Below are 20504 nucleotides of genomic sequence, written 5' to 3' on the forward strand. Positions count from 1 at the left end.
CAGCCTCGGCAATAGCAGGACAAGTTTCCCAACGATCTCTAGCTCTTCCCTCTTCTCACGTGAAATCGGCTGAAGCATGTAAAAGCCCCAATGGGAAAATAAAGCAATTCTAACTCCCGTTAAAGGAGGCAGACCTAAAATGCTGAATGAAGGCCCAACGCTGAAGGGTTTTTTGAGAATTCAATGCTAGGTTGACTCTTGCTCCCAGTAAAGTCAATGGGAGCAGAGCGGGGGCGGCTGCCTGCCTGCTTTTGAAAAAAAATCTCACCCCTAGAATGCAAACTGTTCAGCGCTTCTAAGCAAGTCTGTGCAGGCAGGGTCATGAGCGATGATGCATTTCCCTGTAAACTACACCCTGGGGTGAAGAATCCCTTCACTTGACGCGCCTCAAACGGAGCGTACCTCTGCCAACGCCATGATTGCTTCTCGGTGCTTTGCTAGTTTGACGCTGTGCAGCCTGGTCATTGCTCAAAGCGGCGGCTCAGGTAGGCTGATTTTTTGCTCATTTTTCTCTTGGTTTGATATCTGAGAAGTGCAGCAAGGAGTGACTGCAAATGCTGTTTCCTCGCAGCAGAGAGGCTGCCGTGTTTGCAAAGGAACCAAGCCTGGTCCCATCAGGATTGTTTAGTTGGCTCTCATAACGGCTCCTGTGCAAGCAGGGAAGTAGTCTGCCAAAGTTACAGCGCATGAGTGCAATCTGGCCTTGGTGTAAATACGGAGTAGCCTCTGCAGCCCATGATGTAAGACTAGTGTGAAAATAGCGCAAGAGGAGAATTGGGCTCGTCATTCCTAACGGTTCATGAGACCGACTTCTGAGGCCAGTCCTAGAGATTTTCAGTGAACCCTTCGTAGATAATGAAAAAAGCACCTGATCTGAAACATAGTGGGCCTGACCCGGAGCTTGTGAAACCTGGTGTAGCCCTAGTGAAGTCACTAGTTGATGTTCTGCCTCCTGGCATTCCACATTAACCACCAAGCTTTCCACGCACTTCTGGTAGCTTGATCCTGGTGCGACTTGGGTGGGAGTTGCTGGTGTTAATGCTTAATTCCCACTGGTTTCAACAGGAGTTAAGGGCCTAAATACCTTTGGGGATCTGAACCTCAGGATCAGACCCCTCCAGAGAAGAAAGGAAACGGATCATGTTTGATCTGAGAATCCATAAGAGCCAATAAACAGCTGGTTTCCCTACAAGATGATTGTCACAGAGCCCTTTTTCACCAGCTGGGCTGAAGGAGAGAGCAGTAAATATTTCAGGACAAATAGTGATTAGTAGCAAATGTTATGGAGGGAAGAATAATAAAGAGGCGACAACCAAGTTAACTTCTTGTAGGCATGCTGGAAATCTGGACCACTTGGTCCAGACTATTAATCTAAGCTCCTGACCGGATAAGTAGGGGCAGAACCCACAGTCAGGGCCCTGGGTGTTAAGACTGAACTCGGATTCTCCATTGTCTGGCACCCTGTGCTGTCATTCGCACCAGTGCAAAATGCTTGTAAAATGTTACACGGTGAATGGCTGCATTAGTTTACCGCCAATCGGTTTTTAAACTAGCTAAACCCCCGTGTGGATGCTCTAATTTCAGTTTGCTTTACACCCATACCCAAAATAAGCCCATGCAGAGCTTTGCACTGGCTTCACTAAATCAATTTCAAATCACACCTCTACTTAAACCCATGTAACTTGCTCGTGTAGGCAAGGCCAGGACAGTAGTGTTATGCACCCTTCCGTGCTGCAGGGGACCAGCCCCTGTGTCCATCTGAAATCTGCATCCTCCTCAACATTCCTGGAAAGAAGTGGTTCCTGCTCCCCAGTCTGGGGAGCAGAGCTGCCTCCAGCAGCTCCGAAACGAGCAGCATAGGGGCTGAAGGGAGGAAGGATGGTGCAGTGGTTTATGACTCAGGAGATCTGATTCAATTCCCTGCTTCGGCACAAACTCTCTCTGACCTTGGGCAAGTCCAAGGGATTTAGGTGCCTAACTTTGATTTCAGTGGGTCTTAGATGCCTAAATCCCTTTGAGAATCTAGGCCTTGGTCTGTCAGTGCCTCAGTTTCCCCATTGGTAACCTGGGACAATAGCATTTCCCTACCCACAGGGGAATTGTGAGGATAAATACATTAAAGACGGTGAGGTGCTCAGACACTACAGCCATGGGGGCCATGTCAGGACCATAGCAAGCTAGAGACTCTCTCCACTCCCAGCCTGTCTAGGCCCCTGCATGGACCCTGCAGGCAGGGTGGGGCTTCTGCGCCTGAGGGGGTCTGATAACTCCAAACAGCTCTTTTCAACAACGGCAAAAGTCAGTCCCATTTTTAATACTAGCTCTGGGTTTCTTTTAATTTTAAAAACCGAGGTTTGTCCTGCCACATGGAAAACAATGGATTTAAATTTTCCTGATTTGGTTTTCTTTAAACCAACTGAAATAAGAATGTTGCCCCCTACACACACACTTTTGCCCCCTATCTTTACTTATTTAGTAGCTAGAGCTACAGCTGATTCCTGTGTGTGCTGGGGTATCCATGTCCCTCCATGTACTGGGGTCTTTGAGGAGAGAGAGTATTGCAGGGACTTTGTGGAGGGAAAGGGGAGAATTCAGGAACCACACACCTAAGCTGAAACTTTGTGCAAGGTCACTGCAGCCTTTGTGCAGGCAAAACTGTTTTGTTTCTGCAGGGACTACAGTCACGAGCCCTTTGCAGAGAGCCAGCAAGTCAGGTTTATTCAAGACAAGCAGATTTTTGTTGAGGGAGCAGGGCTAGGAGAGGGCTTATTAAGTGGGTTATTCAAGTCTTACCCAACTCTAACACTGTACGCGACGAGGTCACCCTTAACTCTCACGACTCTGCTGTTGTTACAAATGGGGAAACCGAGGCAACGAAGTCGCACACGGAAGCTCTGGCATGGTCAGGAACGGAACACAAGCCTCTTAAGGTTTGTCTACACTAAGACAAGGGAGTGTGGCTTCTAGCCCAGGTAGATGGACACGTGCTAGCTGGCTGAAAATAGCCGTGTGGATGTCATGGCAGAGGCAGCTGCCTGCAGGCTAGACAGCCGAGCTCAGACTCAGGGCATCAGGCAGGCTTGGACTTGGGCAGCTAGCCTGAGCGTCTTCCCATGCTGCCATGTCCACGTGGCTATTTTTAGCTTGCTAGTTTGAGCGGAGCTAGCACAAGTCAGTCTACCCAGGCTGGGAGGTTTGCACCCAGCTGCAGTGCAGACACCCCCCCAGTTCCCAGCCTTGAGCTTTAACCACCAGACCATTTCTTCCTGCTTCAAATAGAGCAAATGCAAACCTCCTCATTTCAAAACCTGCATTAATTTTTTATGTCTTTTCCCACCCTTGTTAGTCAATAGCATTGAGTATTTAAGGTCGTTCGTAAAGTACCAGGAGAAAGTGGCTTATGACAGAGCGGCTTTAGAATGGATGCATCAGAGGGCAAAAAGAGCCACCGAAGAGCGTGACAAAATCATTCAGCTAGAATTCCAAGCCTATCAGAGGTACGTGGGTGACGGGTTCCCCCCAGGGTGCCACCTGAAACTGAGCCCCCCGACCCACCAGCCTGGGCTTCCTCTCACACGGTGCTGCTGCAACAAGCTGCTGGACCCACTCCCGGTCTTACACTTCCACCAGCATTCACACAGGCAGGGACACACCCTGCTGCAGTTTACATGCAGGCTCTCTGACCAGCCATGCACCCCCGGCTGGAGTAGAAACGCAAAATTATACCGTCTTGCACTGCCCTGGGAACTGCACAGCGTAAGCTCATAGAGGTCGCCCCTCCCTCAATGTGGGGAGGAAATGCAACAGCTCCAGCCCCTTGAGCTAAGATTCCCACGCACTTCACTCCAAATGAACTGGTTTAGATTAAAACAAAAAATAAGTTTATTAATTACAAAAAGATAGATGTTAAATGATAGCAAACAGATCAAAGCAGATTGTCTAGTAAATAAACAAAAACACAAACTGAGCCTAAGATCCTAGAAAGATAGGGTATGAATTAGCAAATTCTCACCCTGGCTGATGATACAAGCAGGTTTGAAGATTCTTAAGGGACAAGCTCCGTTTGCTTTGCAGCTTGGGATCTCCACTCCCTTTCCAAGTCCACTTCTTTTGGAGCTCCTCTTAGGTGTTCAGTTGTGGGGGATTAAAGACCGATGATGTCACTCCCTGCCTTATATAGCTTTAGCATGTGACAGGAACCCTTTGTTTCAAACTTGGTTGACAGACCAGTTTGTGGAAAAATACTGACATCCCAGAATGGAGTTCAGAGTCATGTGGTCTGGTCACAGGCCTGTGAAGAGTTATAGCAGCCATTACTTACAGGCTGGCCGAAACACCGAATGCATCTGAAGAAGTGAGATGTAGCTCACGAAAGCTTATGCTCAAATAAATTTGTTAGGCTCTAAGGTGCCACAAGTACTCCTTTTCTATTCACAGGAAGGTGAAGCTATTCCACAGCCCATTGTCTTTGCTGATGAGCCATTAGCACTGGCTGACTTCTTCACTGTTGTACCTGAAAGGCTGGCTGTGGGTATTTTCCAGAGTTAAGCCCATTTGAAATGCAGATCCATAGTCATTAGTCATAACTTCAGATACAAAAATGATACAAGCATACAAATAGGATAATCATATTCAGCAAATCATAGCTTTTCCAATGACACCTGACGTGACCCATCTTGTACAAAATGCATCACAACTATGCCAGAATCATATCCTAATATTACTAGCATGAATATGGGGTGTAGTGTCACAACGTTATTCTATGTCTTTGTGGACAGTGCAGGCATATAGGAAAAATCCTACTTGGCTTAAAGTTACTCCAGTTTGCAGCCCAATAATAATTGGAATTCAGGATGATCTGTACCGTAGGGACCTTCACTTTTGTTGCAGGAACTGAGCGAATACATTTGCCTATTCTTCTTTGTTTCCAAGTGTAGACATAGCGTTATTAGTATTGATCATTTGTACTGTGGTAGCGCCTGGGAGCTCCAGTCCCCGACCAGGACCCCTGAAGTCCTGTGACTCCCTCTTCACCTTTTCGCTTACCTTCCAGGACGTTCAAGCTGAGGTTAAGCAGGGACACGAGTGCTTTCGCCAGAGACTTTGAGGTGACCGGGAAGGCCACCTCAGAGCCTGCAGATGTGTCTTTCATTTACTCTGGTGCCTTGCAAGGTAAAAATTAGACACAGCCCTGCAGAATGAAATCCTGCGATGGGATGGTCAGAGCAGGGCATGCAGCCTGATCCTCTGACCTGGAGGAGAGGGGAGCTCCGTTTCCAGGGTCCCTTCTATTTCAGGTCTTTCCACTAGTTGGGCTGGTGGTTTTGTGCTGTGGGCACCTACCTGCTGGCACACGGACTGAGCCCCTATAGACTCGTTCCACAGACACTAATGCAGCTCCCATCCTTACTGACTGCGATTTGGGCACCTGGTTTGATTATGCTGGGCACTGCCAATGTTCCTAGGAGCCAGCCAGCAGACTAGCAGTATAACGGGGAGGGTGGGGGGGGGGCTGAATTCAGTCTGGTGCGTCCTGGAACGTTGGGATCAACAGTGGCTGGGAATGTTGCAGGGAGGCTGGAGGACAGGGAGCCTGTTGATCTGATCCCCTGTGGCCATTGTAGCAGGCAAACCCCCCAGCAACGAGTGATGCTGGAGCCTGAACGCTGTGGCAAGCCGAGAGTGCTAGAATTGGCAGGGGCAGAGGGTTACATGCCCTCCCTGCTGCAACAGCCGTGGCAATGGGCTCAGGAATAATGTTGCCTTTTGCTCCACACCTTGGTGACGAGCTATACCCAGAATCCAGGGGTCAGTCCTATCCCAGATATGAGCAGCTGATGAGTAGTTATTAACCCCAGGCACCCTTCAGTTACTGGGGAGAACCAGGTCAAGCCTTCCTTCTCATTGTCTATGTCTGGATGCCTGAAAAACAGATGAGCCTGGATCTTTCTGCCACGGTGCCATCATCAATGGCCTTTTTGAAGGGTTTATCAGAACCAAGAACGGCACCTACTACGTGGAGGCTCCCGACGCATCCGTCCGCAATGCAACGTCTCCAGGCCATGCTCTCATCCACCATGAAAGTGACATCGGTGAGTCCTTGACTGGGCTTTGGCATGACTGAGCCTAGTAAAACTATTTTTGGCACTTCAGTCTCCCCTGCCCTCGTGGCCTGTTCCCTTTGCACTTCATAACAACGCCTTTCCCCTCTTGACCTCTAAGGATTTCATAAACACTGAATATGGTAATTAAGACTTGCAAATCCCCTTTCAAAGGTGCATTCTGATGTTCCATTTTGCACATGGGAAAACTGAAGCACAGCGAAATGAACTGACACAGCTATGGTCATCCAGCTAGTCAGTGGCAGAGCTGGGAATGAACCCAGGAGTCCTGACTCCCAATCTACCTTTGTGTTAGCCAGTGGCCTTCACTGCCCTCCCAGAGCTGGGAATAGAGCCCAGGAGTCCTGATGCACAATCCTCCACCACAAGCAATCTCAATATTGCCCATGGGTGTTTGGAAGGGACGTCGCTTGTTTTGCGTATCGCCAAATTGTGAGATTTCTTTGAGTAAAATCTGAATTTCTGCTCTAGATTATTCCATTTTAGAAGATCCAGACTCTGCTTCTTTGACTAGGAGAACGCATCAGGTCTTGCAGAATTTCCAGCAAGAGCTAAAGTTAAAGGTGATGTGAAATTGAAGAGAAGCATCTTAAGAGGAAATAATTTTAAACAATGATCGTGCTGCAAAAAAAAGACAAAAAAAAAGATAAAAAAAAAAAGACTGCCTGGGGGCATTGATTGCTTTGAATTCAGTGAATACAATGTCTGTGTAGAATGTGACATGATGGAATTCTAAGGTCTTAGCTTTTCAGAGGCATGGGGCTCTCTTTCCTAGCTAACTGGTATGGCCTGTAGGTTCCCAGCGAGAAAGAGATAAGAGGCTAATTACGTGGCTGAGAATGCGGGGTCCAGCTCAGAACTTCCTCTGCATTTGGGAGAAGAGGTGGTTGGTTTAAAAAAAAATCTGAAACATTTCCCCAAGTTTTGGGGTGAATTTTTGAAATTCGCAATTTTGTCCGAAATTTGAAATAAAAAAAAAGTTTCTGCAAGCTGGAGACAAAAAGCGTGTGTGTTGAGGGGGGACTGCAAACATGTCCTCACCAGGTTTTCCCTGCTTCTCCTCACCCCAATTCAAAAGTTCATTGAAATTTCAAAATGTGAAATAGCTTTATTTGGGACAGTTAGGATGGAGAGGTGTGGTGGGGAGAGGCATTTGTTCGAGCCCATATTTAGTTTAGTCCAGGCAAACAAAATCCTTGAGTCTTGAGACAAATTATAACTCCAAAACCCTGGGCAAGCTTCATCATTTTCATCATATGGTTTCATAGAGTTTTAGGTCCAAAGGGATCATTAGATACATCTAGTCTGGCCTCCTGTATATCACCGGCCATTACATTTCACTCAGATACCCCTATACTGAGCCCAGTACCTTAGTTAGATCAAAGCACCCCAGTCCTCAGGAGACTCACCTGTTGTTTATCATAGGCAAAGAGCAAGAGATACTGAGGTGCACCATTGCCCAATGCCCCTGCGATGGCAGAGAATTGTTTAGGTGGGAATATGTCCAGATGATCCCAGCAAGTGACCTATGCCCCATGCTGCAGAGGGAGGCGAAAGCCTAGAAACATGTTTCATTGTGGTTTGCCAGTCAGCCGCTCATCAATCTCTGGCTTCCATCGGACCCCAGCCAAAATGTGGGTGGCTTTCAGCTGAACTTGGCTTTGAAGGTTTGGGTTGGTTTGGAAGGCGGGTCTCAGGATGGGAACCCAGATGAACTGAACTGGAATTCAAAGGTTAATGTGAGTCCTAGGAAGGAATTTCCTCCGTGAGCAAACTATGGCAGGCTAGTCCATAAACATCCACTTGTGTTTGCACTTTCCTCTGGACCCAGCTAGTTCTGGCCACTGTCAGAGGCAGGACACTGAACTAGATGGACCAATGGTCTGATCCATTCAGTCAGTGCCATGGGCTTTGATTTAGCAAAGCATCACTGTTCAGCAGAGCATTAAGCACACACTTGACTTTATACACCTGCATCCATCCCCTTGGCTTTGCTGAATCAGGGCCTATGTTCCTAAATGAAGTTGCTTCTGTTTCGTTCGACTTTAACTGAGGATCTTTCTACGCACTTCTTAACCCTTGCCAAAAAGGGAGAAACCTTGGAGAGGCAGAGAAGGAGTCTGGATTACTCTAGGACGTCCTGCCTGCTGTACCTTCAAGCTGACTACTTGTTCTACCAAAGATTTGGCACCATTGAAGCAGTGATTGCTCAGGTAAGAAATTGGGTGTTTAAAATTAATTAATTAATTAATATTTATTCATTTTCATTGTGTAATCTTAAAAGAAAATTTGACAAATATCATGCTACTAAAATGCTTGTCTTGCTGTATAAAACGTCACCATTGTAATGATGTTACAAATGTTTAAATGGCACCTTCGCCTCCCATCCATTCACCCACCACTGAAATGCAACCGCCTCTGGTGGAGGAACTTGGCAGCTGTTTGACAGTACATAGCCAACACTGTAAAAGGGGTTAGGCCATGTCTATGTTACAGTGGCACAGCTTCCTACAGAAGGGGTTTTCCCATTGATGTAGGTAATCCACCTCTCCAAGAGATGGATGGAAAAATTCTTCTGTCAACCTAGCCATGTTTACGGCAGAGGTTAGTTCAACCTAACTATAGTTCTCAGAGAGTGAATTTTTTCACAGCCCTGAGCCCTCTAGCTAGGTTGATCCAATTTTTAAGTGTGGACCAGGTCTTGGAGATGTGAGCTCTACAACTGAAACTACAAAGCAGCATCAACTTATGCTTGAGAGGGTTTTTTCGGATTTGGACTCAGAAGATCTGTGGTCAATTCCTGTCTCTTTTATCACTTCCTGGATGACCTAGGACAAGTCACTTAATCTCTCTGGGCCCCAGTTCCACACCTGTAAAATGAGGATAATAATAATTCCTTTGTCTCCCTTGCCCATGTAGATTACAAGCGCAGTGTCCTGTATCAAACACAATGGGCCCTGATCATGGATGGGGCCTTTAGGGACAACTGCCCTAGAAATAAGAAGACATTTTAGGTATATTATTGTCAGGGGAACTGTCCTGTGGGGCTTGCTGTAGCATTTTCCTAAAGTGATGTCCATTAGATTGTGGACTAACCTTCTGTAAAGCTGAATCCTTTCTTTTCCCATCAGAGCAAGAACAATAAGACCTGCTACCTGTATTTTTCTTTATGCTTTCCATCAGTTCACATGTGAGGAGAATAAAAATAATCCTTCCCTCTCACTGAGTGCTTTTTATCAGCAGATCTGAAAGTGCATCACAAAGGATGTCAGTATCGTGAGCTTCATTTTACGGAGGGGGAAACTGAGGCACGGATCATTGCTGTGACCTGCCTGAGGTCATCCAGCAGGCCCATATCAGAGCCAGGAATAAAACCCAGATCTTCTGAGTCCCGCTCCAGTCACAAAAAGGGTTGGGGTTTTTTGGTCATATGAACATTTGTCTCCCCTGCAGATTGCTAGCTACATAAAAGCCGTGAATGCAATTTACGAAGGCGCAAATTTTGACGGTATCAGGCACATCGACTTCAAAGTGAAAACCCTAAATGTAAGTCAGCTGGGCACTTAGGGCTGGGTTTGTCTCAAAACTCAAATGCCAGCGCAGATGGATTTCAGATTTTCTAGCGGGCAGGGTGGAGGTGAATGAAACCGGCATGACTACGAGGTGATTTGAAGGGGCCTTGATGGGTCAGGGGTCCTTCACTCTCAGGTTGCGCATTCAAATCTAATTTATGGTGGTAGCAACTGCAGTTTTCATTGGGTGGCCTCTGTGAAATGTGACTAGGAACAATCTCCCCTGCTCTGCGTCACAGGCAGTAACCACCTGGCTGGCTTGTGGTGTGTCCATTCTGCAGATCATCCAGGAGAATGATCCTTCTGGTTCTATGGAGTCACCTTTCATCGGCCCAGAAATGCTGCTGATGCTGCACTCCAAGTCCAACTGGAATAGCTATTGTCTCTCCTACCTCCTCACTGACAGGGATTACAGCGGAGTTCTTGGGATTGCTTTTAATGGACAAGCTGGTCAGAAAGAGCTTTTCGGTTATTTGTATAATGTTTTGTCCAGGGATAAGTGGGATATTGGAATCACCAGGTGGCACTGTTCCACATAGTCTTAAGTGTTCTTTTTCTTAGCATGTGCTCAGTGTGCAGTGGTTACAGAAATGTGGTGGTGTTTGGTTTTGTGATGTGGATTCACGTTGGGGAGCTGTTGCAAATAGCAAGAGAGTTTCCACTCTGCGTGTCTCTAACTAGAGTTGATTACTTGGGACGAATTGCTTGGGGCATTGGAGTTTGGGCAGTGAGTTCTGACAGAGGCTTTGCCTGCATGCGGTTCGTGACCACCTCTGTTCAAGGACAGGTGTTATAAACCATAGAATCATAGAATCATAGAATATCAGGGTTGGAAGGGACCCCAGAAGGTCATCTAGTCCAACCCCCTGCTCAAAGCAGGACCAAGTCCCAGTTAAATCATCCTAGCCAGGGCTTTGTCAAGCCTGACCTTAAAAACCTCTAAGGAAGGAGATTCTACCACCTCCCTAGGTAACGCATTCCAGTGTTTCACCACCCTCTTAGTGAAAAAGTTTTTCCTAATATCCAATCTAAACCTCCCCCATTGCAACTTGAGACCATTACTCCTCGTTCTGTCATCTGCTACCATTGAGAACAGTCTAGAGCCATCCTCTTTGAAACCCCCTTTCAGGTAGTTGAAAGCAGCTATCAAATCCCCCCTCATTCTTCTCTTCTGCAGACTAAACAATCCCAGCTCCCTCAGCCTCTCCTCATAAGTCATGTGCTCTAGACCCCTAATCATTTTTGTTGCCCTTCGCTGTACTCTTTCCAATTTATCCACATCCTTCTTGTAGTGTGGGGCCCAAAACTGGACACAGTACTCCAGATGAGGCCTCACCAGTGTCGAATAGAGGGGAACGATCACGTCCCTCGATCTGCTCACTATGCCCCTACTTATACATCCCAAAATGCCATTGGCCTTCTTGGCAACAAGGGCACACTGCTGACTCATATCCAGCTTCTCGTCCACTGTCACCCCTAGGTCCTTTTCCGCAGAACTGCTGCCGAGCCATTCGGTCCCTAGTCTGTAGCGGTGCATTGGATTCTTCCATCCTAAGTGCAGGACCCGGCAGTCTCTCCGTCACATCACGACCAGCTGCACTCCGAAAGCACACGCCTTCTGCATTACTGATAGGAAACTGAAACCCACTACTGCTGTTAATATTCATGTAGTATGTAAAGCTCCCAACCATGAACAGGGCCCTACTACGCTAGATCAACAGTCTGAGACTTTGTCTTTTACGCCATCCCACAGGCCCAGACCTGTAGCTGGTCCAAGCGCAGAACACCTGCTTGAAATGGGCAGGAGTTCTGCATTCTGAGCAGCTTCCAGCCCCAGGTGCTTTGCTCCCTGCTTTTCCGGCTTGCGTCACCAAGATTGTTTCTTTTTCCTTTCTGTTCCAGGTGACTTGGGGGGAATATGTTCCAAGCACAGGAAATTCCAGGACAAGGAGGTGTCTCTGAACACTGGCTTGATCACGCTGCAGAAATATGGCCAATATTTGCCTCCTAGGATTCTCCATATCACTCTGGCCCATGAACTTGGCCACAGCCTGGGAGCTCCAGTGAGTACAGCGGGTGTATTACAGAGTGGGCGTGACATTGAAGAGCAAATGGAGGTGTTGGCCTGGAAGCCTCCCCTTTAACAAACAGCCAAACCAGATGCTTGGCAGAGAGAACTGCAATAATCTGTTGCTTTTCCCAGGGATCTCAAAGCAGTTTACAAACACAGGTCAGCACCATCACCCCCTTTCTTCAGGTAGGGAAACTGAGGTACAGAGCAGATGCAAGCTCACACAGAGAATTTGGCATAGAACCCAGGTCTGGAGGGGCCCTATGCCAATACCTTAGCCACTGGCCCACGTTCATTTCCCACAGGGCTGTTCCAAAGTCCAGTAAAGTCACTGGGTATCTTTCCATTGACTTTAGATCGGGCCCTAAACAGGGATACACATTAGTTCTGGAAATGTGTCTGAAACAAACCCTGGGTTCTGAGCACCCCTGAACCTTGCAGCCTGGGCTTGTTGCCTAGTTTTTTTCAAACTCTTGCTTCGAGGAAGCTGGGTGCAACAGCCAAGCAGCCAAGCATTCAAAACCTTTAGCCTGCCTCCAGGAAGGTGCGTGGCTGAAGCTCCGTTCATGAATGGATAGGTTTGTATTGCTAATCTATTGCTGTCAACGTAGCTTATTGGCTTGTATGACAAAGTCCAGGGCTTTGTACTAGTTCATTATGATTTGTAACGTGAAAGAACCATGGAGGTTGCATTGATGGATTTGCTGGGTTACTAGCTTGTGTCTCAGTTTGGTAATGCCACTGTAGCATGGGGTGAGTTTACCTTCCTGGTCTAAGCTATGCTTGTGTGGACGCACTGAGAGTAACTGATTCCGAGGGGCTGACCACAGGTTCACAATAACTAGCTCCCCTGAACCAGAGGTTCAAGTGCCAGCACTCTGGATTCAGCTTCCATGAGACTGACACTGTGCCTTGGTGTGCTGGGATGAGCTGCTCTTCCAGGGGAGATGCTAAAACCCAAGCTCTTGCCTGCATGGGGTAAGCGTTACAGAACCCATGGCGCTTTTTGCATTAGCTGGGGCTGGAATGCAGGACCTTCCTCAGGCCTTTGTCCTCCCTCAGGACCCTCACTGATCCCTGAGATGCTGGAAAAGTTGACTGAAGAGAGCAAGTATCAGTGATGGCAGCAGGTGGATGATGAATCTGGCTGGTGTTGGGCTGCTGTGTTCTACCCCAGAGGTGGCTGCATTTGGTTGCGTGAACCATTCCTGTGCCATCGCTTTATTACTGTTGTTGTTCATTACACACTGTATTATGAATAATATATGGTTAATATGCAAGATAATTATATTAAGGACAACACAGTGTTGCTACAGGGCCCAACTGAGATCAGAGACTGATTGTGTTAGGTGCTGTATAGTATAGACCCATAGTAGGAGACAGTCTCTGCTCTGAAGAGCCTACTGTCTAAGAATTTGTCTGTCTCAGGGTTTTATCCTGCTGTCTAAGCACCTTCCACATCAAATCAATAGCAATAGCGAAGTCCCTAGCAGACTTTGCAGAATCTGTGGCACTTCTCCCTTTTTTGGGGTCAGAACTCTGCTTGGGAAAGGGGCTTGGGGAGTGTTTTCTTGGATTTTATTAAAAATAGATAAGCCAAAGGGTGGGAGGGGAAACTGAGGCACGGAGCGGGGAAGGGACTTGCCGAAGGTCACCCAGCAGGTGAGGGCAGAGCCAGGACTGGAACCCAGGGCTCTTGAAGCCTAGGACACTAGATGACACTGATTCTCTGTATAAAGTCTGTGAACCAATTTGAGATGAAATGTGCTATAGCCATGTATTATTATGATTCTGTTACATATTAATGCCATGAAAGGATTGTACTGTATATGAACATCTAAGGGCTCTAGGATTCTAACCACGTTTTTACGTTCAGACAATAGAATCGGTGTGTTCTCTCTTCCTGTATTCAAAGAGTCTGATCTTCTGTTTCAGCATGATGAGAGTAAAGAATGTGCCCGTTTCAGCTTCAACACCACGTATGGGAACTACCTGATGTTCAGCTACGCCACAGACGGATGGCAATACAACAATGACAAATTCTCCCCGTGCAGCAGTGAATACATCGGGAACATCCTAAGAGCCAAGAAGGACAGGTGCTTTGTTGGTAAGACCCGGTAGCTGTTTGAATTGTTTAAATTCCGCCCTCCATGCATTGCAAATAATTCACTGGTTCTTTGCTCAAGGCTGAGAGAGCTCTTAATCTGGGAAGGAATTTATAATAAAGAGGTAGGTTTTGCTTCACCAGAGTTGGAGGCAGGTCTCACAGATGGCAAGATATTTGCAAAAACTAGAATTATTTATCCTGGTGAGGCAGCTGGATAACACAACTATGGGGTGATGATTCATGATTAGAATAGAATAGAATAGAATAGAATATTATGGTGATTAGACAGATGTGTGTGTAGGGGAGGGAGAGAAGAAGAGAGAGATGTGCATAGGGAAAGAAAGATGGATTCAGAGAGGCTTTGACTGGGGTATTTAAAATTTGGAAGGGTCCAACGAAGATTGTTCAGTTTCTCTTTTTAGCAGTACCGTATTACAGGAATAAGGGGTTATTCAATGAAACTGACATCTGGTAAACTTGGAAAGACTCCATCAAACACACTGTCGACGGTAGAGGGATCCACTGCAGCTAGACTTTAAAAAAGGGCTGAGTAATTTTAGGACCAAGGATAAAACATGCTCAAAATAAAGTCAAGCAAAGCTCACACATCAGGGCACAAGCAGACTGGACACAGGGGCCAGGTAAGAATTTCTGCTCTTCCCCTGCCCTTCCCATAATACACATCATTGTAAAAAACAACCTTAAGGCATCACTGGATATTGTCACCAAGCATCAGGGGTTTGCCACTGCTAGACCTGCTGGTCCAATGATCTGACCTGGTAGGGCTGCATCTCGAGAGAGCCATCATCATCAGGGTGTCCCTTCCTCAACTCTTTTCCTGTTTTTCTCCTCCCCTGGCAGAAACTGACCGCCCCATCTGTGGGAATCAAATTGTAGATCCAGGGGAGGAGTGCGACGTGGGCAACGATGACTCTGACCCTTGCTGCTATGCTGCCAAGGAGCCAGAGGGCATCCGGTGTAGGCTGAAGCCAGGAGTGCAGTGCAGGTAGGTGTCTACAGCAGGGGCTCTCCACCTTTCCAGATGTCTGTCCCCCTCTCAGGAGTCTGATTTGTCTCGCGTACCCCCAAGTTCCACCTCACTTTAAAACTACTTGCTAACAAAATCAGCCATAAAAATACAAAAGTGGCACAGCACACTAGTACTGAAAAATGGCTGACTTCCTTATTTTTACCATATAATTGTAAAATAAATCAAGGGGACTATGAATATTGTACTCACATTTCAGTGTATAGTACATACAGCAGTATAAACAAGTCGTCTGTATGAAATTTTAGTTTGTGCTGACTTTGCTAGTATGTAGTGCTTTTTATGTAGCCTGTTGTAAAACAAGGCAAATAGCTAGATGAGCTGATGTATCCCCTGGAACACGTCTGTGTACCTTTAGGGATACACATACCCCTGGTTGAGAACCACTGATCTACAGCGTCTGACCAATGGTACTTTCCCCTTCCATGCAGACTCTACAGGGGGCACTTGTTTTACAGTCATTCCAAAATCCCCCACAGGGCAGTTTGCTGGAGATGCCAAAAGTCACTTAAAAGGTGTATTTTGAGGGTGTGTTCTTGCCCTCCCTGGGCACTGCAGGGAGTGAGCTGTGTTAATTAGAAGAAGCGTCCAAGAGGCCCTCACGTAATAAAGCTCACAGAACGTGGCACCATGAATCTGACCCCGTGTTGGGATCTGACCCTCTGATTCCATGGTGTCTAGGCATTTTCAGACCTGATGCTTAAATCACAGAACCATCCTCTCCTGGGAGAGCTCAGGTGGCTTCATGAACATTTAGGAAATGGCAGCTCCTGCCTGAAAGAGCTTCCAGCCTACACGGCACCGCAGGTGGAGATGAACATGCCAGACAGGGCAGGGAGGCAGAGTAACAATCATAGGGATGTGTTTAATTCCTGCCCAATCAAAGCCCCTTGGGTTTGTTCCAAGAAGGCTGCCCCCTCCCCAGCCCTTTACAGTCTCTGTACCTTCCCTGAGTCAATACTGGGGGAAAGGCTGGCTGTGGGTCAGTTACACTACCGGTCTTGGCTTCTTCTCCCATTTAATTCTGGAGGCCACTGCCTTCCATTTCTACAGCACCGTCATCCAGAGATCTCAGAGCACTTTATAAACGTTTGTTATTTAATCCCTGCCCCTCTGTGTATTATTAGACACCTTTGACAGAGGCAGAAACAACAGCCCAGCTCCTCAAATGTAGGCACCTAACTCCCTTTGGAATCAATTTAGGTTCCTAAATCCCTTGGAAGGTCTGGGTTGCAGTGACTTGATAGCGAGTCAGTTGCAGAATTGGGTAGAGAATCCAGGAGCCCCGACTGCTTCTCTCCTGCTCTAACCACCAGTCTCCCCTAGTTTTGCAGAGCTGGGAATAGAACCCAGCAGTCCTGTCTCCCAGGGTCCCAAGCTCAAACCCCCAGACAAAGACCACCTCTGCTAAGCAAACCCACCTAAAAAGGAATTGGAAGGGTCTCGTGCACTGGCCGGAGCAGCCTGGGAACTGGCCTGGCGCTGTTATGATTCAGGTCATAGCCTGCTGCTAAGTAACATTGCTGGGTACTAACGTATGTTTATATGCACCATTTCTCGCTCTTCCAGCTCAAGCCAGGACCTGTGTTGCAGCCATGCATGCGTCTATAAACTCCAAGGGGAGCTCTGCCGCGAGGAGACTGATTGCACCTTTGAGAGCACCTGCTCTGGACGAACAGCTGAATGCGCCGCTCCCCCTCCCAAAGCCAATTACACTCCATGCAGCATGGGGACACGGATCTGCTTAAATGGGGTTAGTCCTCAGAGCTAACCAAAGCACCCCCCGGGGGCTTGTTGCAGTTGGAGAAACTAAGAGCTAGAAAAGACCCAGAGCGATGGCTGGGCAATAACCATGCTTCATGCATGATTGACAAGTCTGGAGGCTGCAGTCCTTTCATCATCCACAAGGCAGGTCCAGCACGGGCAGCAGGAATGTTGGCTTTCCCCACGTTAGGCACAATTAGCCCATGGAACTCAATGCCACTAGAGATCTCTCAGGCTGAGTGTAGCAGAAATCACAAAGGGGATTGAACCTTTACATAGCAGGAATTTCCAGAGCTGCAACAAAAGTATTGGGGGTGATTTAAACCATCCTGCATAAGGGCTTAAACCAACCCTCTAATGTGGGTGCGGAACCGACATTCCCTGTGAGTAGGTTTGCCAGAAATGCTTGCTCCTGGGTTTCTTGCACCTTCCTCTGAAGTAGCTGGTTCCAGCGCCTGCCACAGGGAAGATACTGGGCTAGATGTACCCAGCGTCTGATCCCGGCCGGCCATTCCTGTTGTCACCCCTCATGGTTTGTTCTGCGGCTGCTGAGGCCCTGCTTGTTCTGCGAGTGAACGGAGGAATCCAATCAATCAGGCACCTTCCACTGGAAATTAGATTCAATTGGACTGGACTAGGGGAAACATTTGTTTCCCCCCCTCATTAAATGGAACCAGCATTTGTAAGAAAAGCTCACTCCTTCAGTGAATACACGCTGGCACAGATCCTCAAAGGATAGCTATTTAGGTGCCTAATTCCCATTGATTTCAATAGAGTTAGGTGCCTAAGCAGTACTGAGGGTCTTGGTCCCTCTGCTCCAGACAGATCCCTCACCTTAGGTAACCTCCCTCCCCCGCATAAATCCCAACACTTATTCCTTTCCTTGTAGCTCTGCCTCGGATCACTCTGCGTCAAGCACGGCCTGGAGCAATGCGACTGCGTTAGCATGGCCAGGCAGGAGAAATGCCACCTCTGCTGCCAGCAGCCAGGTATGCAATCTGTCTGGCTGCCTGAAAAAAGCCCCGGCTTTTTCCTAGAGTGAAAGGAGCAGGAGTGGCCTGGGGCCAAGGGAGGACAAGGGCTGGGGGCAAAGTTGTCAGCTCTATGCCATCAATGGACTTTAAGAGCCAGCAGCTCAGGGGAATGTATTAGAATAGGATGCCCTGACACAGTAACCTTTGCTGGCCGTAGCATGGTCCTATTACCGAGAGGTAAAAAAGCAACCCCAAAGCTTCCTTTTATATCAGAATTAAGGCTCTCCAGGGTGCTCAGTGATCTATTTATATGCAGCTTAGACAGCTCCGATGCTCCAGTATATGACAAACCAGCAAAACGGCATGTGTATCAATGTTGAACCCTAAAGTCGTGCTTTTCAAAACCACTGCTCTAGGCCAAGTGGACACATGTGCCAGTACATCCTCTGCTCTGCTGGAGCATTACTTCAACGGCACGCACATCCCGCTGACCCCAGGCACCCCCTGCAGGGACAGGATGGGCTACTGCGATAAGTTTCACGTCTGTCGGCTCGTGGACGAAGATGGACCCATAGCCAGGGTGAAGAATTCCATCTTGGATTTCATCGAGCTGCAGGATATATCAGACTGGATGAAGGTAAGTAGCTGCATGAGATTCCCCCACCCCCCCTCATTTCCTCCCTTCCCCAGAGCGACTAGGGCCCAGATTTTCAGTGGGAGTCTGGCCGCTTTGAGGATCTGGGCCTAGGTCTGTAGATCTACAAGTCTCGGGGGAGTGAGCAGTTAACACAGGGGGCTTGAGATCTGGGGTTCTTACCACTGGCTCACCTGTGACCTCTCCCCTGTTCCACATCTGTTAAATGGAGGTAACAACATCCTTCCTCACTGGAGTGAATAATTGCCTGGAAAGCACGGTGGATGAAATTGTATCACTGTGGAAGGGAGCATAGGGGACATACACTCAGGGCTTGGTTTTCAGAGCTCTCGTTGGTTCCTGCTGGGATGGAAGGTGCTCAGATGGCCCACGTGATAGGGTTCTGGTCTGGTTTTGTTCCTCAGACGCGCTGGTGGGCTGTGCTCTTGATGATCCTGACTTTGGCAGCTGTGATGGCCGGCACAGTCTTCCTCTTCGGAAGGACGCTCGAAAGCGAAAAAGGCAAGTAACTGCTTTAAGCAACTCCCGCTCAGTCCAGTCCGCTCCTTGCTTTCTCAGGCAGGGTAAGCTCATCATCAGCAAGCACTGTCCCGGAAACGGTCAGGGAAAAATACAGCCTAATGTAGCTGGTACCTTCTGTTCAAATGACACCAGATTGAAAACTGTTGCTGAGCTACATACACAACCCAGCACCATCAGAGGAGCCACATGTCACCTTGATTTTTAAATGTTCCCAATTAATATTGTTAAAGCTAAGGAGGCAGTCAACCAAACTGAGTTTTCAGGTTTGAGCCTCCAGGTCAGTTACAGACAATATAATTTTGTAGAGGACCCTGGATAATACTTTGAATGATAGAACCAAACTTCATTTAAAAGTAGTAGTAGTAGTTAAGCACACGTGCACAATTACCATTTACGCAGGTACTACAATTATACTTACATTCGAAGATGGAATGGTGCATCAGTCCACTAACAGAATGAAGTACAGCCTTATAACCCTGTAATCTACTAGTACCCTTTTGGTGTTAACTGGAGCTTTCTCCAATTTAGCAAGGCTACTCCTTTTTCTAACCCATTATAAGACTAATTAACATTAAAACCTACCGATTACCATATCTACATTTCCACCACCTCTTTACATTGCATGAGTGAAATCAACATCTGCACCAACATCTTTCCCATACTCTCAGTACAGATAGCATTTTCATAAAACAGCCACAATTCTCAAAAACACTCATTAAAAAACCTTGCTAAAACCAGCTTTAACCACAACATAACCCTGGCTTATGTCCTTGCCAACTTCAATTTTCTCATCTTACTAGCTACAACTTCTCTCTCACTTTTGCTCTCACCAACTCAATTTCCCATACTCCTCTGTACTTAGCCTAATTGAGGCCAAAGTCTAATTTCTATTTATTTCTTAACCTAATACATCCAATAGCCTACACATGGAAGCTACCACTGTGCTTATATCTGCTAGGGGGTGAAGAACCCTTAACTTGCACCCAGATGAAAATTATTATGAGATCCAGCTGTTAATGAGCTGAATTCCCTTACACTTTTCCCATTAGCCCACTCTCTTGCATCCTTCCCCTTACATCAGTGGTGACCTCAGACCTGCATAGTTGCAAAGCGGCAACCTTTTGCCCCTCGTCAGAATGCAGCCAAGAAACTGACCACACTTGCCCGTTCAGGGACATATGAGGTGCATCCTGCCATGGACTGTGTAGCAGGAATCCGATCTAGACAGTGCTGCACACTCTCATCCAGCTGGTAACATCATTGGCTCACTGTGGCAAACAGAATGGGAGAGAGCCTCTGCCACTACCAGGAACCGTCACATCCTTTCCAGGCCGGGTGAATGGCTACCTGGCTTTGGGCTCCTATGCCATCATTGGAGCCTGCTTAATGCAGGTGTGGCTGTGCCAAATCTGACCATGCCTGGGGCATCTGGGACAGCCCCTGGGGCAGATATGATGCTGAAGAAGATGCTGCACATATGGGATGGCTGCTCTTTCATGTTGGGCTCCCCAGAGGTCTTCTCTAGCTGAACATTGCAGACTCTGAGGCCACTGACTGGCTCTTAAGGCCATTCAGCTGCTTTCCCTCCCTCCACCAGACCTTGCCTTGCCCACATACAATCGTCTTCTCTCTCATGTGTGCTCCCTATACATACCCCTTCTGCCCACTG

The 20504-nt window shown here is 47.5% G+C and overlaps 1 protein-coding gene across 1 annotated transcript; it reads left to right on the forward strand.

The window, feature by feature from the left end:
- LOC119848522 (disintegrin and metalloproteinase domain-containing protein 10-like) lies at nt 1-18822 on the forward strand. Its single transcript, XM_038384484.2, has 15 exons — nt 1-485; nt 3347-3497; nt 5054-5172; nt 5934-6092; nt 6594-6685; nt 8213-8335; nt 9576-9668; nt 9976-10144; nt 11597-11757; nt 13701-13872; nt 14734-14878; nt 16490-16673; nt 17574-17673; nt 18075-18295; nt 18718-18822. The coding sequence occupies exons 1-15, from the start codon at nt 416-418 to the stop codon at nt 18820-18822; spliced, it is 2064 nt and encodes a 687-aa protein (XP_038240412.1). The 5' UTR covers nt 1-415.
- The last annotated feature ends 1682 nt before the right edge of the window (nt 18823-20504 follow it).

The sequence above is a fragment of the Dermochelys coriacea genome, chromosome 25, assembly GCF_009764565.3.
Source record: "Dermochelys coriacea isolate rDerCor1 chromosome 25, rDerCor1.pri.v4, whole genome shotgun sequence".
NCBI classification, from domain to species: Eukaryota; Metazoa; Chordata; order Testudines; family Dermochelyidae; genus Dermochelys; species Dermochelys coriacea.